The sequence below is a fragment of the Falco biarmicus genome, chromosome 1 (genome assembly GCF_023638135.1).
Source record: "Falco biarmicus isolate bFalBia1 chromosome 1, bFalBia1.pri, whole genome shotgun sequence".
In the NCBI taxonomy this organism is placed as follows: Eukaryota; Metazoa; Chordata; class Aves; order Falconiformes; family Falconidae; genus Falco; species Falco biarmicus.
This window is the reverse complement of record NC_079288.1, coordinates 87184605-87201736: the sequence shown is the minus strand read 5'-3', so window position 1 is coordinate 87201736 and position 17132 is coordinate 87184605. Positions and strand designations below refer to the sequence as shown.

Below are 17132 nucleotides of genomic sequence, written 5' to 3'. Positions count from 1 at the left end.
TGTGTGATAACGCAAGCAGTGGGAAAAGCAATGCTGACAGCGATGTTATTGTCTTCTTTTTCTGAACTGGCCATGGAAAGCCATCGCTTTCGGGGCTGTCCCAAAGCTGTCACAGTGGCCAAACCAGGTAAAACCAAAGGTCCATGGCAACCAAAGCAGCAAATGCCCAAGGAAGCATCCTTTCCCTAACACCAGTTTCTGCCGTAGCACAAGTCACATTACAAAACCCGCGCCCCCAAATTAAGAATAAATTTGAGAAATAATTGTTCTGTGACCAGAATGTCACTCCTTCCCCCAAGGCATGCACTGTGCATGTTTAACCTGTGTGCGTATCTATCCTTCAATATTTGTTTGGTGTGTCAAATTTTTAATTAAAAGGCTTTATTACGTTGCAAGGGAGAAATTGTGGCATTTCCCTAGCCAAGACGTTGAGCATGGCATTAGAAATCAGCAGCAGTTAACATCACGATACACCAGAACCTGGCTTACCCTCATTCCTAATGATTGGCTTGCTGAGATTTAATATAACGAACCTCAAAACTCTTTCAAAGCAAACCTTTGGTTTGTAGATCACACAACTAATAGGACAACCTGGGAATATTTTAAATCACTTTGGTCTGAAGAGGATTTTAAAGGCAAAACATTTGACAGGCTTACAATAAAAACACATCAAAAAGCGTGTACAGGAACACACCACTGGCCTTTAATATTTAAGTAACCACAAACTATGAGAATCTGCACAACTTTCATTTGCATTGATTTTCTTTTATTATTTTTCCCTCACTATCAGTAGAAAAACTCCATCCAAAAAACCCCAAAAGTTACAGCAATCACAGAATGGGAAGTTTTGAAACAATGCCTGAAGGTTTTGGTGCAACCAGACACTAAGAGAACCTGACAACAAACAAACTCAGCAGTCTACAGTGGAAGAGAAAAAGATCAGCCAAGCTGGCTCAGGACTGCAGGTGCAGATCCAGAAGCGAACGGCGCAGAGATGCAGTGTTTCATACCCTTGATTCTTTAAATTCATACATGTATGAGGAATGGATAATCCAAAATGAATAGTGTGTTACTGATGGGAGAAAAACTGCCAGAGGAATTGAGGAAACCCTTTTCATGCACTAGCACAGGCTCTCACGCAAAAGAAAAACAGCTATTCAGGTTACCAGGTTAATTGACTAATATAACCTATGCTGTGTTTTCTGACAAGAAAAGCCCGAACATTTTATTCACAATAATAAAGCAGTCACCAGCCTCTGTATAACCATCCCGCTGCCATCCATCTCGGCAATTGCCCCCTGCAGAGCCTCTTTTATGAGCACAGGGCTATGGCAGCTTTCCGGATGGGGCTCAGATATTTTCAGCCATGTAAGGATGCTGATTTTTCCAGAAGAATGCTACATGTTTTGGATTTTATTTGCTCTTTATAAAGAATGGCTTTAAAAAAAGCTAAACACAAGAGCTATCTAGAGCTTATAACGAACTCAAGTTTTTACATGAGTATTTCCACTTAATTTTCAACAGTGGTGAGAAGGAAAAAAGTAGGAACCCAAGGAGGAGAAAACCATGGGTGTGCTAAGTGAATAATGGGCACGGATGAGCTTCCACTTTAAGGCAGACTAAAAGCAAAGCAAGTAGGACCCCCCAGGAAAGGCATCCAAGTTACTTCCAGCAGACAGGACATGTTCAGGCAGGGTATCAGCACGAACCTCTGGTACCATTACACCAGCCTACGGTCAAAAGGAAGTAAACTTTAATAAGGGAAGCCAGAAAAGAGCAATAGTCTTATCAACAGGGGTTTTTTCCCCTGGAAATCTGTAGATCTAATCCTTCAAGGTACTTCTGAAATTCAGGTCTTTCTGGACCCATAGCTTGTTGTTTTTAGAAGTATACCTCTGGGGAGTAGCTACTTGGGAGACAACATTTTGGATTTAGAAGAACACATTCCTTTCCTTTGATGAGACAAGTAGGCTTAAAGGCCATCCCTCGAGGATTCCTATTGCAACCTTTGAGGCTGAAATGGATTTGAGTTGGTGCTCCAAAGCTAAAGCTACGATCAACCCCCTGATTGACCTGGTTCTCTACTGTCTTATTTCTGTACCACCACAGAAAAATCAAGGTTCACTCTCTTATGAGCAAGAAAAATCACTACCTGTGTTCTCCACGCTGTCCACAACCAACTTGAAAACCCAGGAGACTGTGAAATCAGCTGTGTGTTTCTGAACCACTACCCTACCTGTATTGCAAAGATAAACTGGTCCAATGGGCCAAACCCAGGGATCTCACAAACAGCAGCAAGCCTAAAGAAAGTAGCAATAGCTCCAGTGTCATGGAAAGAGAAGAAGGATAAAGAAGATAAGGAAACAACAACCAGAGTACAAATCAATTTAAGACATTCTGAAAAAAAAATAATATTGGGGGACAGAAGAGAGTATTTGGGATTTTCCTGTATCAAGCATGCAGCTCCTACCACACAGAGCACTAAAGATTCTCCAACACAGATTCAGCAACCTTGGACAGCCCCACCCCTACCCCACCCCAAGGCTACAGAGGGTGTACAGAATCAGAACAAAGATATCTCCTTCCTCCTAACCAGTTCTGCGAAGTTATTAATGTGTGTCAGTCCTTTTACAAGTTCCCTCCAAGGTGCATAAAACACACAATTTAATCAAATACCTAAAGGTCTCACTGCATACACAAAGCAAAGGGTAACAAAATTCACCCAGCAAAGCTTATTAGTTCTGATCTGGCCACTTGCTAACTGGAGTCACAGCGACTTTGCTGAGGTCAGAGGATGGAGAGCACTCCTACCCTTCCAAAACATACTGGGTAGAGCGGTTGCACTTGTAGACAGGCATTTTGAGCTTATTCCTGCACATCCTGGGTTGCTCCAAGGGTTTCATTTGAATTCAGAAGGCAGCTCATCCCATGCGTGCACTAATACGTATTTGTGTATTCACAGAAATTATCAACTACCTGTTTTCCAGGCATAACTAAGAAAACCTTGTCCGGAGAGCCTGTCCCAGAAGATCTGCCCAAGGCACAGCTCAAAGGCTGCTGACAGCCAGTGTGGGAAGGGGACATCACCCAAGGGCCTTTGGAAAAGGTGTCCTTCCCTGTGGCAGTGGCAGCCAGATGGAGCTGTGTGTTTACATGGCCAGCACTGAACTGAGGCATCGCTGTGCATTACTTTGAGGTAACACACATATCCTGCTGTGGGAACCTTTGCTTTACATTATAGTCACTTGGTGACCTCGGGAGAAAGGAGGGGAAGACAGTAAGACCTACAAAATAAAATGGGGCATCAGCAAAGAAATAAACATACAAGATACAAATATTGCATAAAGATAAGCCACATTGTCTCAGAAATAAGTGATTTAAAGCATTTAGCGACAATTACATTAACTACCATGTAAGTCAACAAACAAACAATTTTCTCTGACGCTTCCATCATCACTGAAAATTAAGTTTTTAAGCCCCTAGAGCAGTGCACATATTAATGTTAGCTAATTAGTTTTGTAACTGACTTTGCAGGCTATGTTGAAAGAGAGAGGAGGAGAGAATTAATGTTCAAATGCTTCTCAACAGGCATTTCCACACTTGAGAACTATAACAAACCAGAAAGCAAAGCTGCTGGGAAGTTGCCTCATGCTGAAATGACAGAAGATATTTAATTCAGGGCTGATTAAGATAAGTAAGTTATTCATCATAATTATGCCCAGTAGGAGGGCACAGAAAACCTGACCTTTAATAAGAAGAGTAAGATATCACTTCTTTTTAAAGGACCAGAAGTATATAGTCCATGCAGACTAAACCACACACAATACCAGATAATTACACAACAGCAGAGCGCACCTTTGATTGACTACAGCTCTTCTAGCATAATTACATAACACTGCTTCTCTCCCTGATTTTTCCAAATTGCTAAATTAGATACCTGTACCACTGCCTTCTATCATCAGAGAGAGATCTAAGAGTCTGAAAAGGCAACAGCTTCAACACAAACACTGTTGTGGGATTTTTTTAAACGAGGCTGAACTCCCCTAGTGCTAGACTTGATAGTCGAGCTTCATCATCACAAACACTGGCCAACAGTTCTTTTTTGGGATATACTAAAGCCAACTTAATTCTCTAGCAGCAACACCACTAAAGACTATGTGAGAAGAGCTCAGCTGGATGCCACTCTGTGTATGCAATTGCCAACCTGATATGACGGTGTCCTACATGGACATATTAAAGCCACAAACAGTCAGCTGTAACTGGCCATCTGCAAGTTCAACCAGAGATGAGCTCAATTAGGCACAGAAGTGACAGTAGTGTGTTCAAACAAAAACGGACCATCAGTTTTCCCCTAAGCTTGAATCTCTTGTCAACGTTAATATTTTGGGATGTTATTCCTCTTTGGGGCATCTCTTATTTCTGCTACAATTTCCTTCTCTTGGTGACCAAAGCCACATAAATCACCACAGAGAGCACACGATGTTTGTATTTTGGAAAAAGCCTACAGGCTCTATGAGTTGGTTCCCATTCACAGATTTTAAATTTAGGAATAGCAAGAAGTTATGATTATTTGATCTGACCTCCTGCACTGTATAAGGCACCAAATCACACCATGTGATTGACCTAGAAAAGATCCCTCCAAAAGCAGTCATATTCTGAGAGACTTGTTTCTAAAAAAAAAAAAAACAACAGTTGTTGGCATTGCTACTCTCACCATTAAAGGGAGGAGAAAAACAAAACTGCTTTTGACTTTTTTACCCCCAGTTGCAGACACTGGGTGTTATGCCTTTGGCTGATCATTTAGCAGACCTTCATCCCGTCATGAATCTTCTATGATTCCTTTTCACAGACACTGACTCACATCATCAAATTTCAATATGTTCTTCCTTGGATAAAATGAGTAATTTGTGATGCTGTACTCTCTTGCTTATCTTCCAGATAACAAATTAATCTTGCAGTGTTGTTCTGTACCATCTGCAACACCCAAGACACTGCTGAGATCAGAGTGGACCCAGTACTCCAACAACTGGTTACAGATTAATACTAACACTATGCTCTACTTACATTTTATACTTTATTACTCTACTTATAAATGCAGGAACTGGGAATTAACATACAGTTATTACATCACCACAGCCACCATCATTCTGGGGTATTGTCCAGGGAATAGGTATTCTGATAAGTAAACCCACTTTAACTGTTTAAAATAATACAAACAGGTTTACGTTTCACACTGTAATGAGACAGCTGAGTATGCTAACCATGTAATATAGATCTCCTTAGAAGTTATCTGCTTGCCATGATTTTTCACTCCTCCAATTCGTGTTTCGTCTACAAACTATACCAACAACAAGTTAATATTCTCTTCTCTGCTGACAGACACTGAACAGCGCTGTCAGTACTACCGAACAAGAAGGTCTACATGCCAAATGACTGCTGGGAGCTTGGAGAATACAGCAACACATTTCAGCACCAGTGCATCTCATTTCTTACAAGCCCTCCAAAGCATCTGGGACTGCCCAGATCTAGGGACTTTTGTAACTTGACCTTTTAACGTTCCAGCATAAGGCTGATACCATATCCTTCCAAAACACCACTGGGGACTCTAGACAGCAATGAAGATCCTGATTTACAGTTACTGTTTGAAAATATTCCAATCTTGAATCCTTTTCTTTGACAAAGGATACCCTAAATCACAGTCTAAGAGAGAAGATATGAGAAGAATGAAATAATAACAGGTGACAGCAGGAAGGGGGAAGAAAATGAAGGCAGGGCAATAAATAATACAAAGCACACATCCCTTGGAAAGTCTTCACTGTAAAAATGAACACAGAAATCCACCTGCTTAAATGGCATTCAGTGTTCATGGATGTTACAGCGGAGGATGTCAGCGAAAAAAGAAGTGCTGCTACATTTTGAATACACTTGAGAGGGACAAAGGTTTCAGCAATGAGGTCAAGAAGAAGGAGGATAATCCCTGCAGTAAATCAATACACAAAACCCATCCTGAACAACTTGGGCAGTGCACAAAGTAAAAATGTTCAGTCCTGGATAGTCTTGGCAAGAAAGGAGGCAAAATGTAGACAATTTTATGTATGTTAAGGGTGCAGTTCAGCTCTAGACACCCAAATTTATAGTTATGTCTGTACATGCTTGGCATTGACGCTCCCAACACATCCCAACGGGGCATGGACAACAACCCAGCTGACCCTCGTGCAGACAGTTACATTGGGTTGGCCAAATCACCATGCATGCTACATTTGCTGGAAATGTTAAGAAGAGCTATTTCTTGCTCAAAGTGGAGGAGACAAAGCAGACTGAGGGTGAAGGGAACAGGATTTGGACGCTAAAATAAAATAACAGGACAGAAAATTCACAACAGCAAATGAGCATATTAAATTTCTAACACCACTCATATTTTGTGCATTATTCTCTATTACCACCTTGATGCATGTAATGTGTCATTTTCTAGAGGCAAGACAGAAAGTTTTCCTAATCCTGTTTCTTGATGTCATTCACCTCATCCTAAGCCTCCTAATAAAAGCTGCCTTTTTACTTCCATTTTCCCTCTTCAAGACATCTGAAGATACTTAAACTTGGTGCTCACTGGAGAGGGAATAAACACACAATTTACAATCCCATCTCTTCCACACCTAATATAACACAAATTGTTCCCATTTTTACTTCAGGTCAAGTTTTACACTCTGCAAGGCCTGAACCTTTGCTCTATCCTCCAAACTCATTCGCCTACAACTATACATTTGCTGCGCCATCTTTGCATACCCAAAAGACCCTTCAGCCAGAAGACTGAGGAACATCAGCACTGACACGTGCAAGCAGCTGGTCAAAGAGAATTAGCTACAGAAATGAAAAAAAACCCAATGTCCAGAGAATCCTACATATTTTACAAGATCCCGATGTGGATTCTGGATTTGTAGTACGCTGCTTTCTCAGTAAGGAGCAATGCAAACTTAGTTTCAGCCAAATCTGTTCCACTAACCTGGTACACCAAGCACAGCTGTACAACTTCTCCCAGCACATTTTCCAAGTAATACCGTCTGAATAATTTTGACTACTAGACCTTCCAACACAGTCCCTTTTCTGTCCTATGCATACTTCAGATTAAGCTTCAGCTATCTACTTTTCACTCTGCACTGCGACAAGAAGTTAGGCACTTGCAACGCCCATATTGGAAGCAGGAGTGATTGATAGCTGGGAAATTACCTGCAGACTACATTATATTTTACTTACTTTTGGGTTCAGATTAGAGAATAAGCACAGAATTACTACAGCACAACCCATGGGAGACAGGTGACTGTAACTTGACTACTTCTAAAAATATAGCCCAAACCAGAGAAATATCTTCCTCCAGGGCTGCAGCATATATTAAAGTTTACAATATGCTGTCTGAATTGGGTGTCTTGCAACTGCTGCTTAATCGGATTTCCTTTCACACAGCCTCTGATTTGCAAGATGGTGGGAAGAGGTGGAGGAGGTGATCTCCATCAGTGTGTCAGTAGTTTATAGGGGGGGGGGGGGGGGGGGGAGTGGTAAAACAAAATCTGTTTTTCCCAATCCAACCTGCAAACTTTGTGACCCAAGACTCCTGTAAGGGTACTGAGGAAAACCAAAGAGAACAGCCACCTCCAAAGGAAAGAAGAATGGCAAATCTAAAAATCACATGCTTCAGAAACATCCCCAGAACAGAGGGGGAACTTCTGTACACTTAAAATTTGCAGTGTAGCAAACTGCTACTAATCATTATTTTAAGCATTAATGTTTAAAGAGAGCCTTGCCAGGATTTACTGGGAGTCCATGTAAGTAAACCCCTGCAAGCAGTAAAATCATCTTAGATAACACCAAAAGGTCAAAGTGTTTCTGGGTGGACTTTTGTTTCTGGATACAATCTTGATTATTATATCTAATAACGGCATGGCAAACATTTCAAACAGTTGCCTCAGGATTCACAAGTATTTTTAGTGAAAGATGAATGCAATAGCAGAGATCTATGAACTACAAGATAAGAGTCACTAGATGAAAAGAAGGAGCAAGACAAGTAACAGTGAAAGACAGGAATCTGCCAGGAACAGAACACACTGATGAACTGCCTGTCAAATAGCCACACATGTAAATTGGATTTAGACTAAAACATGCCAATATGTTGCTAGCACTCCAGCTTTTTTCCTTAAAACATGCAGTAGACTGAAACTAACTTAATTTATAGAGACATTTTTCTTTTAGGCTACTGCTAAAATATTTTAACTGGGCTCCAAACCACAGTATTTACTTTTCAGTCTGTATTCCTTATACGTTCCTAGATAACATTTAACCCCAGGATGGCTCCTGGGAATGTTATGCTGACTCCAGCTTACCTTCCTGCCAAGAAAGTGAGATGGGAAAAATCAGCCACCCTAGTAAAAATTTATCTACCTTCAGAGAATATAGAAAACCTCAAAGACTTAAATTATTTCAAAGATTAAGGGTTATCTGTTTGAAAACCACTGATTATACTATGCATTTGAGTTCACTAGTATAAGCAAAAACATCTGAAGCAGAAAGAAGAAGAGTTATCAGACACAGTCCTGCTTCATTATAAGAAAGGAGATCCTCCAATTGAATAAATTTATATTATTCCCACACTACTGCACTGGGAAGTACAACCAGATACAGATTTTTGAAGATATGCAAGAAACGGGCACTTGCACAGAATTTAAGCACTGTAAAAATTAATCCCCAGAATACTCTTGATCAACTACTACGTACGAATAAAACACCCTTGAACAGAACAGTTACATGGCTAGGTGCCTGCAGCTGCGAAGAGCTCCATCCTGACAGGACAGCTGGGAGAAAAATCTGTGGGAATGGGCAGATTTCACCCTAAAATCCCAAAGCAGGGGAGAAACACACCTTGCTCCTTAAAAAAAGATACCTGGTCTCGAGTGACAATGTATAGACACTTACATCTAGAATGTGCACATGGACTCACTTGAATAAAGTCTGGCTTCTCTCATTTTGTATGCAAGTAAACAGATTGCACAAGGCAAAGCTCCTAAAAGTAGTCCCAGGCGCAGCCCAGCTATAGCCTCTGCTATATTTGTACGTTATACATGGCTCGTCCTTCCATGGTTTTAGCACTAATCACAGCAAGAAAACCCCAGAAACGTGCAGTCATGCTTGTGGCACACAGGACTTGCTTCTCTACAAACACAGCTCTACTATACATTCTGCATTTGTGCTTAAAACCGAGAAACGTGGACACTACTGAGCGACAACATATAGGCCATCCTACCTCAGTCACCCTGAGTGCTTTGGGTGTAACATGAAATTGGCTTCAATTGAGGAGCAGGAAAAAAGGGTGGTGGAAAAGAAACCCCATAATCACCAAATGCATCACGGGTAAACAAGGAGAAACCATATTTTGAGGGGTGTAAAGGTGCTGCACACAAGAAAATGTTGGGAAGCTGATATGGTCCGTGGGTAGGTGAAGAGGAGAAAGCTCAGGCACTAGAAGTTGCCTTTTTAAGAAGTATACTATTGCTTTCCAAATCGTAGGTGGCTTCTCTCACCTTTCTCTTAGGCTACTATGTTCCAGGGAAAAAAGCACCCACTCACCCCAAAACATTTAGATAAGCTTTAAATTTGAAAATGGGGATTAGCCTTTTTTTTTAACAGCTGCTTTTTTAACAGATTAAGGCAGCAGCTAATGTGGTTCAGAGGCTCAGCGCAGAAACTTCGTCTTTTGAAACAGATGTAAAGAATCTTCTAATTTGCAGTGGTTTTATATTTATGCTGTCTAGAACATGAGTTCTGGGAACTCAGGACATTCACCCCTGGTTTTTTGTGCTGCACAGAAACTGCAGCATCAGGATACTAAAATAGCACCATTTGTCACTGAAACTGTAATCGAAAGTACACTATTATAAATCCCTAAACAGAAGCATTTCTAGATTAGTGGAGCTTATCCTTAACTGAAGGTTAATGCTATGCATATCTGAATAAATACAAGAGAGAACAACTATAAAAAAGTCATTTAAGAGATAGTATTCAATTTTGTCAGTTCAACCTCTCTTCGTCGTGATGCCCAGCAACTTTGTTTGATCTTCCAAACCACAGCTGCCACCAGGAGCAAAGACAGGAAACAACTGTAAAGGGGAAAAAAAAAAGTCTTATTGTCCTTGTTCATAACATAACAGCAGTTGAAAAACTCTAGCAACTCAAAAAATCTAGACTAAAAGATCATATAATACTTAGAGGTACTTTGATGAAAGACAACACATCAGTGCAAAGTGTTTTGCACAGTTCAGTGCTCATGACACCAGAACGATGTACATCTATTTTCAGAGAAAACTGTTGTTCCAAAGTTACCTATTTGACCTCCTTACACAACACCCATCGATTTTCACCAGAAAATCACAACAGGAAGGCCAAAGGATTTAATTAAATTGGAAAAAGTCAGTATTGACTATCTTTGGTGATATTTAAAGTGAGAGGACAACCCAAAACAGAAAAGCCTTGAAAAAAAGCAGAGAGAACAAATTATTTTTTCTTTCCCAATTTACAAAAATAAGATAAAGTGTACAGGAGTTGGATTCTTTTTAACTGGCTGTTGTAGAACTACAGGCACTTCTGGATTTCCCCAAATCTATATTGCTTTTCTTACATCTAAATAGAGAAAAGGATGAACAGATTTATCAACTTCTAGGCAAATGCAAAGAAGCAGATTTAACAAAAAGCAGTTATAATAAGAATAATACAAGTCAACTTTATTGACAGTTACGATCTTACCACACTGAATACTTAATGAGCAACTTCAAGGTACACAAGCTTTCTAAGATTACTGTTTTTCCTTTTATATACCTGAACTCCAGTGAAACCCTCTCTTCTCAAGTACCGCACTGACAGGCAAGAGAAAATGTCTCCAAACTGCCTTCCCCATGGTCAAGCATGTATTTAAAGAGAGTGCTTAAAGGAAAATTAACCAGAATAGATTACTTATTTCCTGAAGTGCACTATTTACGCTGACCACTGTGCTCCACAGGCATGGACAGGGATTTCTGTTGAAGGGGGAAGGGAACTGGCGTGCCCCCCTCCTGGCCTCTGGACATGGCTCAGTTCTTGCCGTGCCAGGGCTCCCAATGGACCCACAGCCACACAGGAAAGACTGTGGTGGGAGAAAGACCACAACTGCTCAATACTCCCTGCTCTCAAAAACAAATTCAGCACTGCTTCCAAAAATCAATCCTTTTCACAAATCCCCAAAGTTCCTACTTTCCAAACAACGCTGCAGTTTCCACTGTGCTTTCCCACCCTCCTCACACAAACGTCCATGACCCCAGTGATGATGATGATGACTTCTACTTGGACATGAAGCCACAGCTGCACGGCTGATGAAAGACCCACAGCTTATGATGATTGATGGCACCTCATCCCAACCAGTTCCTTGCTGTTCCTGCTCATTTGCCTTATATGAGCTGCAAGGACTGAATATTTTGTCCTTCAGCAACTGGGAGTCCCACTCTACAATGGCAAATTCTTTCGCAGAGAGTAGTGCAAAGACTTGGAAGTATTTATCATTAAAAAAAGGACAGACAGCAGGAACTGTTCCCCAAGAGGCAAAAGGAGAAGAGCCTGTTCCTGATTACATCTCACTATCCACAGCCTATGTATTATGAAAAGTGCATCTGATCAAGCACCAAACATGCAAGGGGCAGCCAGTAGGTAACGTGATTATATTTTTCAGGCTTAGATATGCACAGGAATGTGTTTTACTGTCACATAGTATATGGTATTAAAAATCGGTGCTTGTGTGACTTCAGCATTAAAACATCTGCATGGCTTTGAAAGACTCCTACAGTGCCTGTTTCTTTATAAATTTAAGCAGGATCATGGAGAGATTTGTTAGGCCTTTTTTTCATTTTAAAAGGTATGTATTCCAAATCGCTTCCCCCACATTTCCTCTAAATATTAAAATCTAACATGATTTCACTGTAAAAGCCTAGCCATTTTTCTGCAAACACAAATAGTTTAGACGAGCATTTTTAATGGCTATTTTATTTCCTTTTTGAGAGATACTGGATTACTACTGAGTTGTGCAGTAAAAAACAATGTGCCCCCATTAACTAGTAAAGCATATGCATTAAATTGTTTGCTATTTTGGTAAAGAATCTAACATGCACTATTGATGATTGAGAATTTCATGCCTTCAGCTTTCCCTTTCTTTCCTGAAGCTCCCTGCTGCTGTATTAAGCACGACAGCAGACTATCCATACCACCTGGAAACAGTATTTCTCTCCTGGACAAGGTCATGTTGGGACTAGATGGATTTTCACTTATGTCACACTTGAACAAGCATCAGTGAATGATGGACCAGCAAAATTTCTGAATGCTCGCATTTGTCTTGGGACTCCTGTTAGCTCCCCACAGCGTGAAAGCCACCACACTTACTCAACATCTTTGGTAAGCTTTTTTCTTCTTTTAAGCTCCGCTTTCCTCAAAGAAACTTCAAGTCTCGCTAAGGTACAACATTTGCCTTACCTCTGAGGCCCAAGGAGGACAGTGCTCCCTGAAGAGGAAAAATCCAAAATGTATCCATGCAAAGCCAGCACAGACCAGGAGCTAAAAATCTTTGGTCTGCTTTGTGTTTGGTAACATTTTAACATTGTTATACAAATGGAGGGTGGAAATACAACAAAAATCTTCAAGGCAGCAGGGAAAAGTGTTCCTGGCTCCACATCTAATTTAACCATTTAATTTAACCATGAAAACAACAACATTCAAATTGTCTGCAGGAGTCCTCAGGACAGGCTGTTAAAGCACAACGCCTGCCAGGCAATCATGTTCATGTTGTGACTCCAACAAGATGTTTCACCTCAGGATAAAGCATTTTAGATGCAGCTTATGGGCAACAGCTACTGCCATGGCTTATCCAAGTCCACCTCCTTGATATCGCTTTATTTGGAGATATTGGGGAAAGGAGATGGAAGACCAAAGGGCAGAGGAAGAAGGCCAGATGCTTCATCAATCTCCAGTACCTCTGCGCTAAAAAGACCCATTTCAGAGAGATTTATCTTCAGCAGGAGGTTCTCAGGAGGTCAAGCATACAGATGAACCTGTGTTGTGCCACGCACAGCCAGCAAAGTCAAAGAGATCTCCACCTTTCTGTAGGTGACCCTTACAAGACATACATGGTCCATTCACTTTTATCTATCAGACAGCACCAGAAACATACATGCCAAACTGAAGATACACGTCAAAACATGCTGAACTCCTACGAAGATGGCTCTGTTTTGGGGAAAACGTGACCTCAGCAAGTTGTAAACATCAGGGATGGACATATTTTTGGTTGATTCGAACACAGCGTCTCCCTACACGTTCACTTACTCCCTTGGAGAAGAAAGCTAGAGTGGAGAACTAAGAGGATGGCCTTTATCCTTACATTAAATCCCCTTTGTATGTCCCCACTGTACGTGCCAGTCTTTCATGGGTTTCTCTTTCCTGCCTCACTTCTGGCACCACAGCGAAGACTTTCTGAAGAAAACAGAGAGAGGAATTAACAATTAAGGGCTAATAAAACCCCTTTCTAAAACACTCACCACAGTACCCCGTATTTCAGAGGAACAGCACCATACATCTATATGCTGTCACAAGGAGGCAGCAAATACCCACAAAAGCTATAAAATCACTAAGAAAATATATTTCCCCCCTTGCACTACCTCCCCTTGGCAGCACTAGGGGAGGAATAAAAGGTAGTGCCTGCTTGCTGGGCTGCCGTCCATCACTGGCTGGAAGCGCCCCAAGGGTAGAGTGAAGTCAAGATCTATCTGCTGGGTTTACTCAGCCTAAACCATCCTGAAATAAGTTAAAAAGACCTGTCCTCACATCAGCGGCTTTAAAGAAGCTTTTCTTTCCCCCGTAGCTTCTTTTGGAAAGCAACTGTGTAAATACGGAACCAGTGGAAAGAAACACCTGCATGGAACGAGAGCCGTGTTGGGAAATGATTTGGAGTGAAAGCCTAGAGCTGGCAGAGTCCTGGTCCAACAGCATGCTCTGCCCTGCTTTTTCCTGAACAGCTTCAGTGATCCCTCTGCCAGCTATAAGCATCCACCCATTTCCAAATGGCTTTACAAATAAACCTTCGCTGCAGAATTTGCTTTACCCTCTTCCTTCTGCTTCTTTCTCCTCCAAAAGTAATAGCCTACCCAGAGCCTCCTTCATCCCCGAAATCCACTGTTCATTCAAGTCTTCCCTCTATGCCTCTCCCCATCTCAAACAACACTTCTGCATCATTTCTCCTCACCCATCTCTCTGCAAAGAAGGGAAAGGGGATGGAAATGTTCTTGGGCTTGTATATGTCCCAGCACAGCCCGTATGCAGTCCTGCAAATGTCACACACAGGTGAAGCAGCACATCCAGCTGCACCTGAACTATCAGCTGTTGGATTTCTATTTTCCTAAGGCCACGGATGAGTCCAGTTTGAGAGAAGTTCAATTTTTCCAATCAAAAAAAGACGCAACCAGAAAAACTCAGATTAGAAGGAGAAAGACATCTAGAGACATCTAACACTCCTGCAGAATTTTTCAACCCAAGGAAATTTGAACATGACTCATCATTTGGGTCAGGTTCTACCAAATACAGTCAGGTTGGACAGGGCTTGGAGCAACCTGGGCTAGTGAAAAGTGTCCCTGTCCATGGCAGGGAGTTGGAACCAGATGGCCTTCAAGGTCCCTTCCAAGCCAAACCATTCTGTGATTCTATGCTTGGCCTATACAAGTTATAAAAGTTTATGTATTAATACTGCAATACAGGGACAAGTTACATTTACATTTTATGGACAATATTCTATTTGATAAATAGATCACTTATGTACAATAAATAACCCACATGGTTATCAGTAACTTCCCCTCAGTTGTCCTCAACAACCGCATTAATTGTTAGTTGATAAGCCTTCAGCGCTCCTTATACCATGGGGTATTCCCACTGACACAAAAATCTGAACTTAAAACACCCTTTCTGGTTTTATCCTGCACTCTAAGCTCCTTTTCATAGCAGAGATGGCATTGTCTCCACTCCAGGTATCCTTAAAGCTCTTCAAACAAGTATGCTTTCATTTTTAAATGGCTGGAAAACTTCATCAGCACTTTGATATGATGCATTCTCACAAGGAGAGAAGAAAATCCATCTGGCATATTAGGGCTCAATTATTAAACTCTCCTACAATATTTATCAACATCAGAACTGCTAGTAAAAAACTGGCAGTTTTAAATGCCAAAATATACAGCAGCTTCAATACTAATATGCTTTAACATATATAGGTCACTTAATAATTTCAAGGAGCACCGCAATGATTACTAAAACACACCCCAAATTATTTTGATGAATTGGAAGCTATTTAAGTGCTATTTAAAAGTAAATTTTAATATGCCGGAGAGTTACAGGACACATTTTACATACTCGATGCATTAAACCTCGAAATAATTGGAACAAGTACATAATGCAGAAGGAGTGCAAATGGTTTGCACAGTTGGCCTTTGCCAAAGAGCTATCTACAGCCAACAGCAAACTAACAGATCCAATCTACAGATTAATGACCTTATCTTTCTGCTGAAGATGGCACCAAGGTTTAACAAGCCACAACCCACCTTCTTTGCAGCAGAGGATATTATTTTTCTTTCATGTCTGTTAAAAAATTCTACTTATTGACTAGCACAACCAACCTGACACCCTGTAAAACGGCGGCAGCTTCCATCAACAGAAAATCAGCCTAACTAGAGGTTTGAGGTCTTTTGGGAAAGCAGTTATGAGTCTGTCTGGGTTTTTTTGCTTGTTCTGTGTTTTTTTTTTAACTTGCTTTTGTTTTGCTTTCCAGGGTTCAGATTTGCAAGTCCTCCTATGCTATCACAAAGGGCATAACATTACATAAAGGCAAAAAGTCATCTTGCAGGTCTAGAATACGGAGCTTTAAATAAACACACCAAAAATCATGGGACACATGATGAAATTAGAATGAAACCAGTGTTATTTTGACCTGTATTTTGTGGGGGTTTCCCTCACACTATTTTCAGGCAGGAGAAGAAGCTACTCCAAAGGCAGGGATGCCTGAGCAGGCTGTAGCTATGAGTGGGACTGGGGACCAAGCATGGCGCTGGCCCTGTAGATTCCTTCCATTCCTAGTTCTCTTCTGTATACTCTGCACTACCCTGGTCATCTTGTCAACTTACCTCATGAGAAATACCAAAATGAATTACAGTCAGCGGTCTGTGAGGAGCTATGCAGCTCACCCTGAAGTGGACACTTACGTCTGGCAACTGAACTGCTCTGGTGCCTACCAGCTGCACTGGCTGGAAGAAGAGCTTTGACACAACACACACAGAAACCTAAATTAAGGTGTCAAAGCTATAAACTAAATCCCATGCTATAAAGGTTTAAAAACCCAAAGTCCTTACATCACAGCCCAAACCACTATGTTCCCATAAGAGACTTGAGAAGCCAAAAGAATAACAGGCACAGATAATGACAGGACTAATTAATGGAGGAGAGACCAAATGGCCTCAATGCTCTAGTCCGCGTGTGACTACTGTGGACAACAATGTAAAGAGTGATTAGGACAACATGGAAAGAAGGAAGTCATGGATGCTGAGGTGTTAAGCTTCTTCACCTTGTTAGAAACAATGCTAAGATAGTGCCAAACTCTTCCTTGGAGGCAGTGTGCGTGTCTGTATGGGGGGGGGGGGGGGCGGGGAGGGGAAAGGATTAAAGGATTCCGACTATATTTTAGGCACATATTTAGTAATGATGCCACTTGTGCTGCAATAATAAATTGTTTAGTAAACAAAAAGTAAAAAATCTGCAGCACAACTCCAGATTTGAATTATTGCAACAAGCCATTCCCACTTATTGAAAACACCGGGCGAATGCTTACAGCCAAGAAAAATAATACATGGCACATTAAACCATCTGCCTGACTGTTGCACGGAGACAAATACCACTGCCTCTAAAGTTTTTCTGAGGAACAGGTCCAATTATTTGTACCAAACTAAAATTACAGTATTTGATATTCAGACCTTAGTAGAGGCACGTGAGGTTTGATGTGCTACCGTGAAAACACAAAACTGGCGACTTTTGTTCCATTTGTG

The 17132-nt window shown here is 41.1% G+C and overlaps 1 protein-coding gene across 1 annotated transcript in view; it reads right to left on the bottom strand.

Annotated features, from left to right (window-relative positions):
• Nucleotides 1-17132, bottom strand: part of ATRN (attractin) — a 156771-nt gene that overhangs the window by 22187 nt on the left and 117452 nt on the right. Inside the window, exon 26 of the mRNA XM_056344292.1 lies at nt 10064-10142. Coding sequence (XP_056200267.1) covers nt 10064-10142 — 79 coding nt within the window. The remainder of the gene's footprint in view (nt 1-10063; nt 10143-17132) is intronic.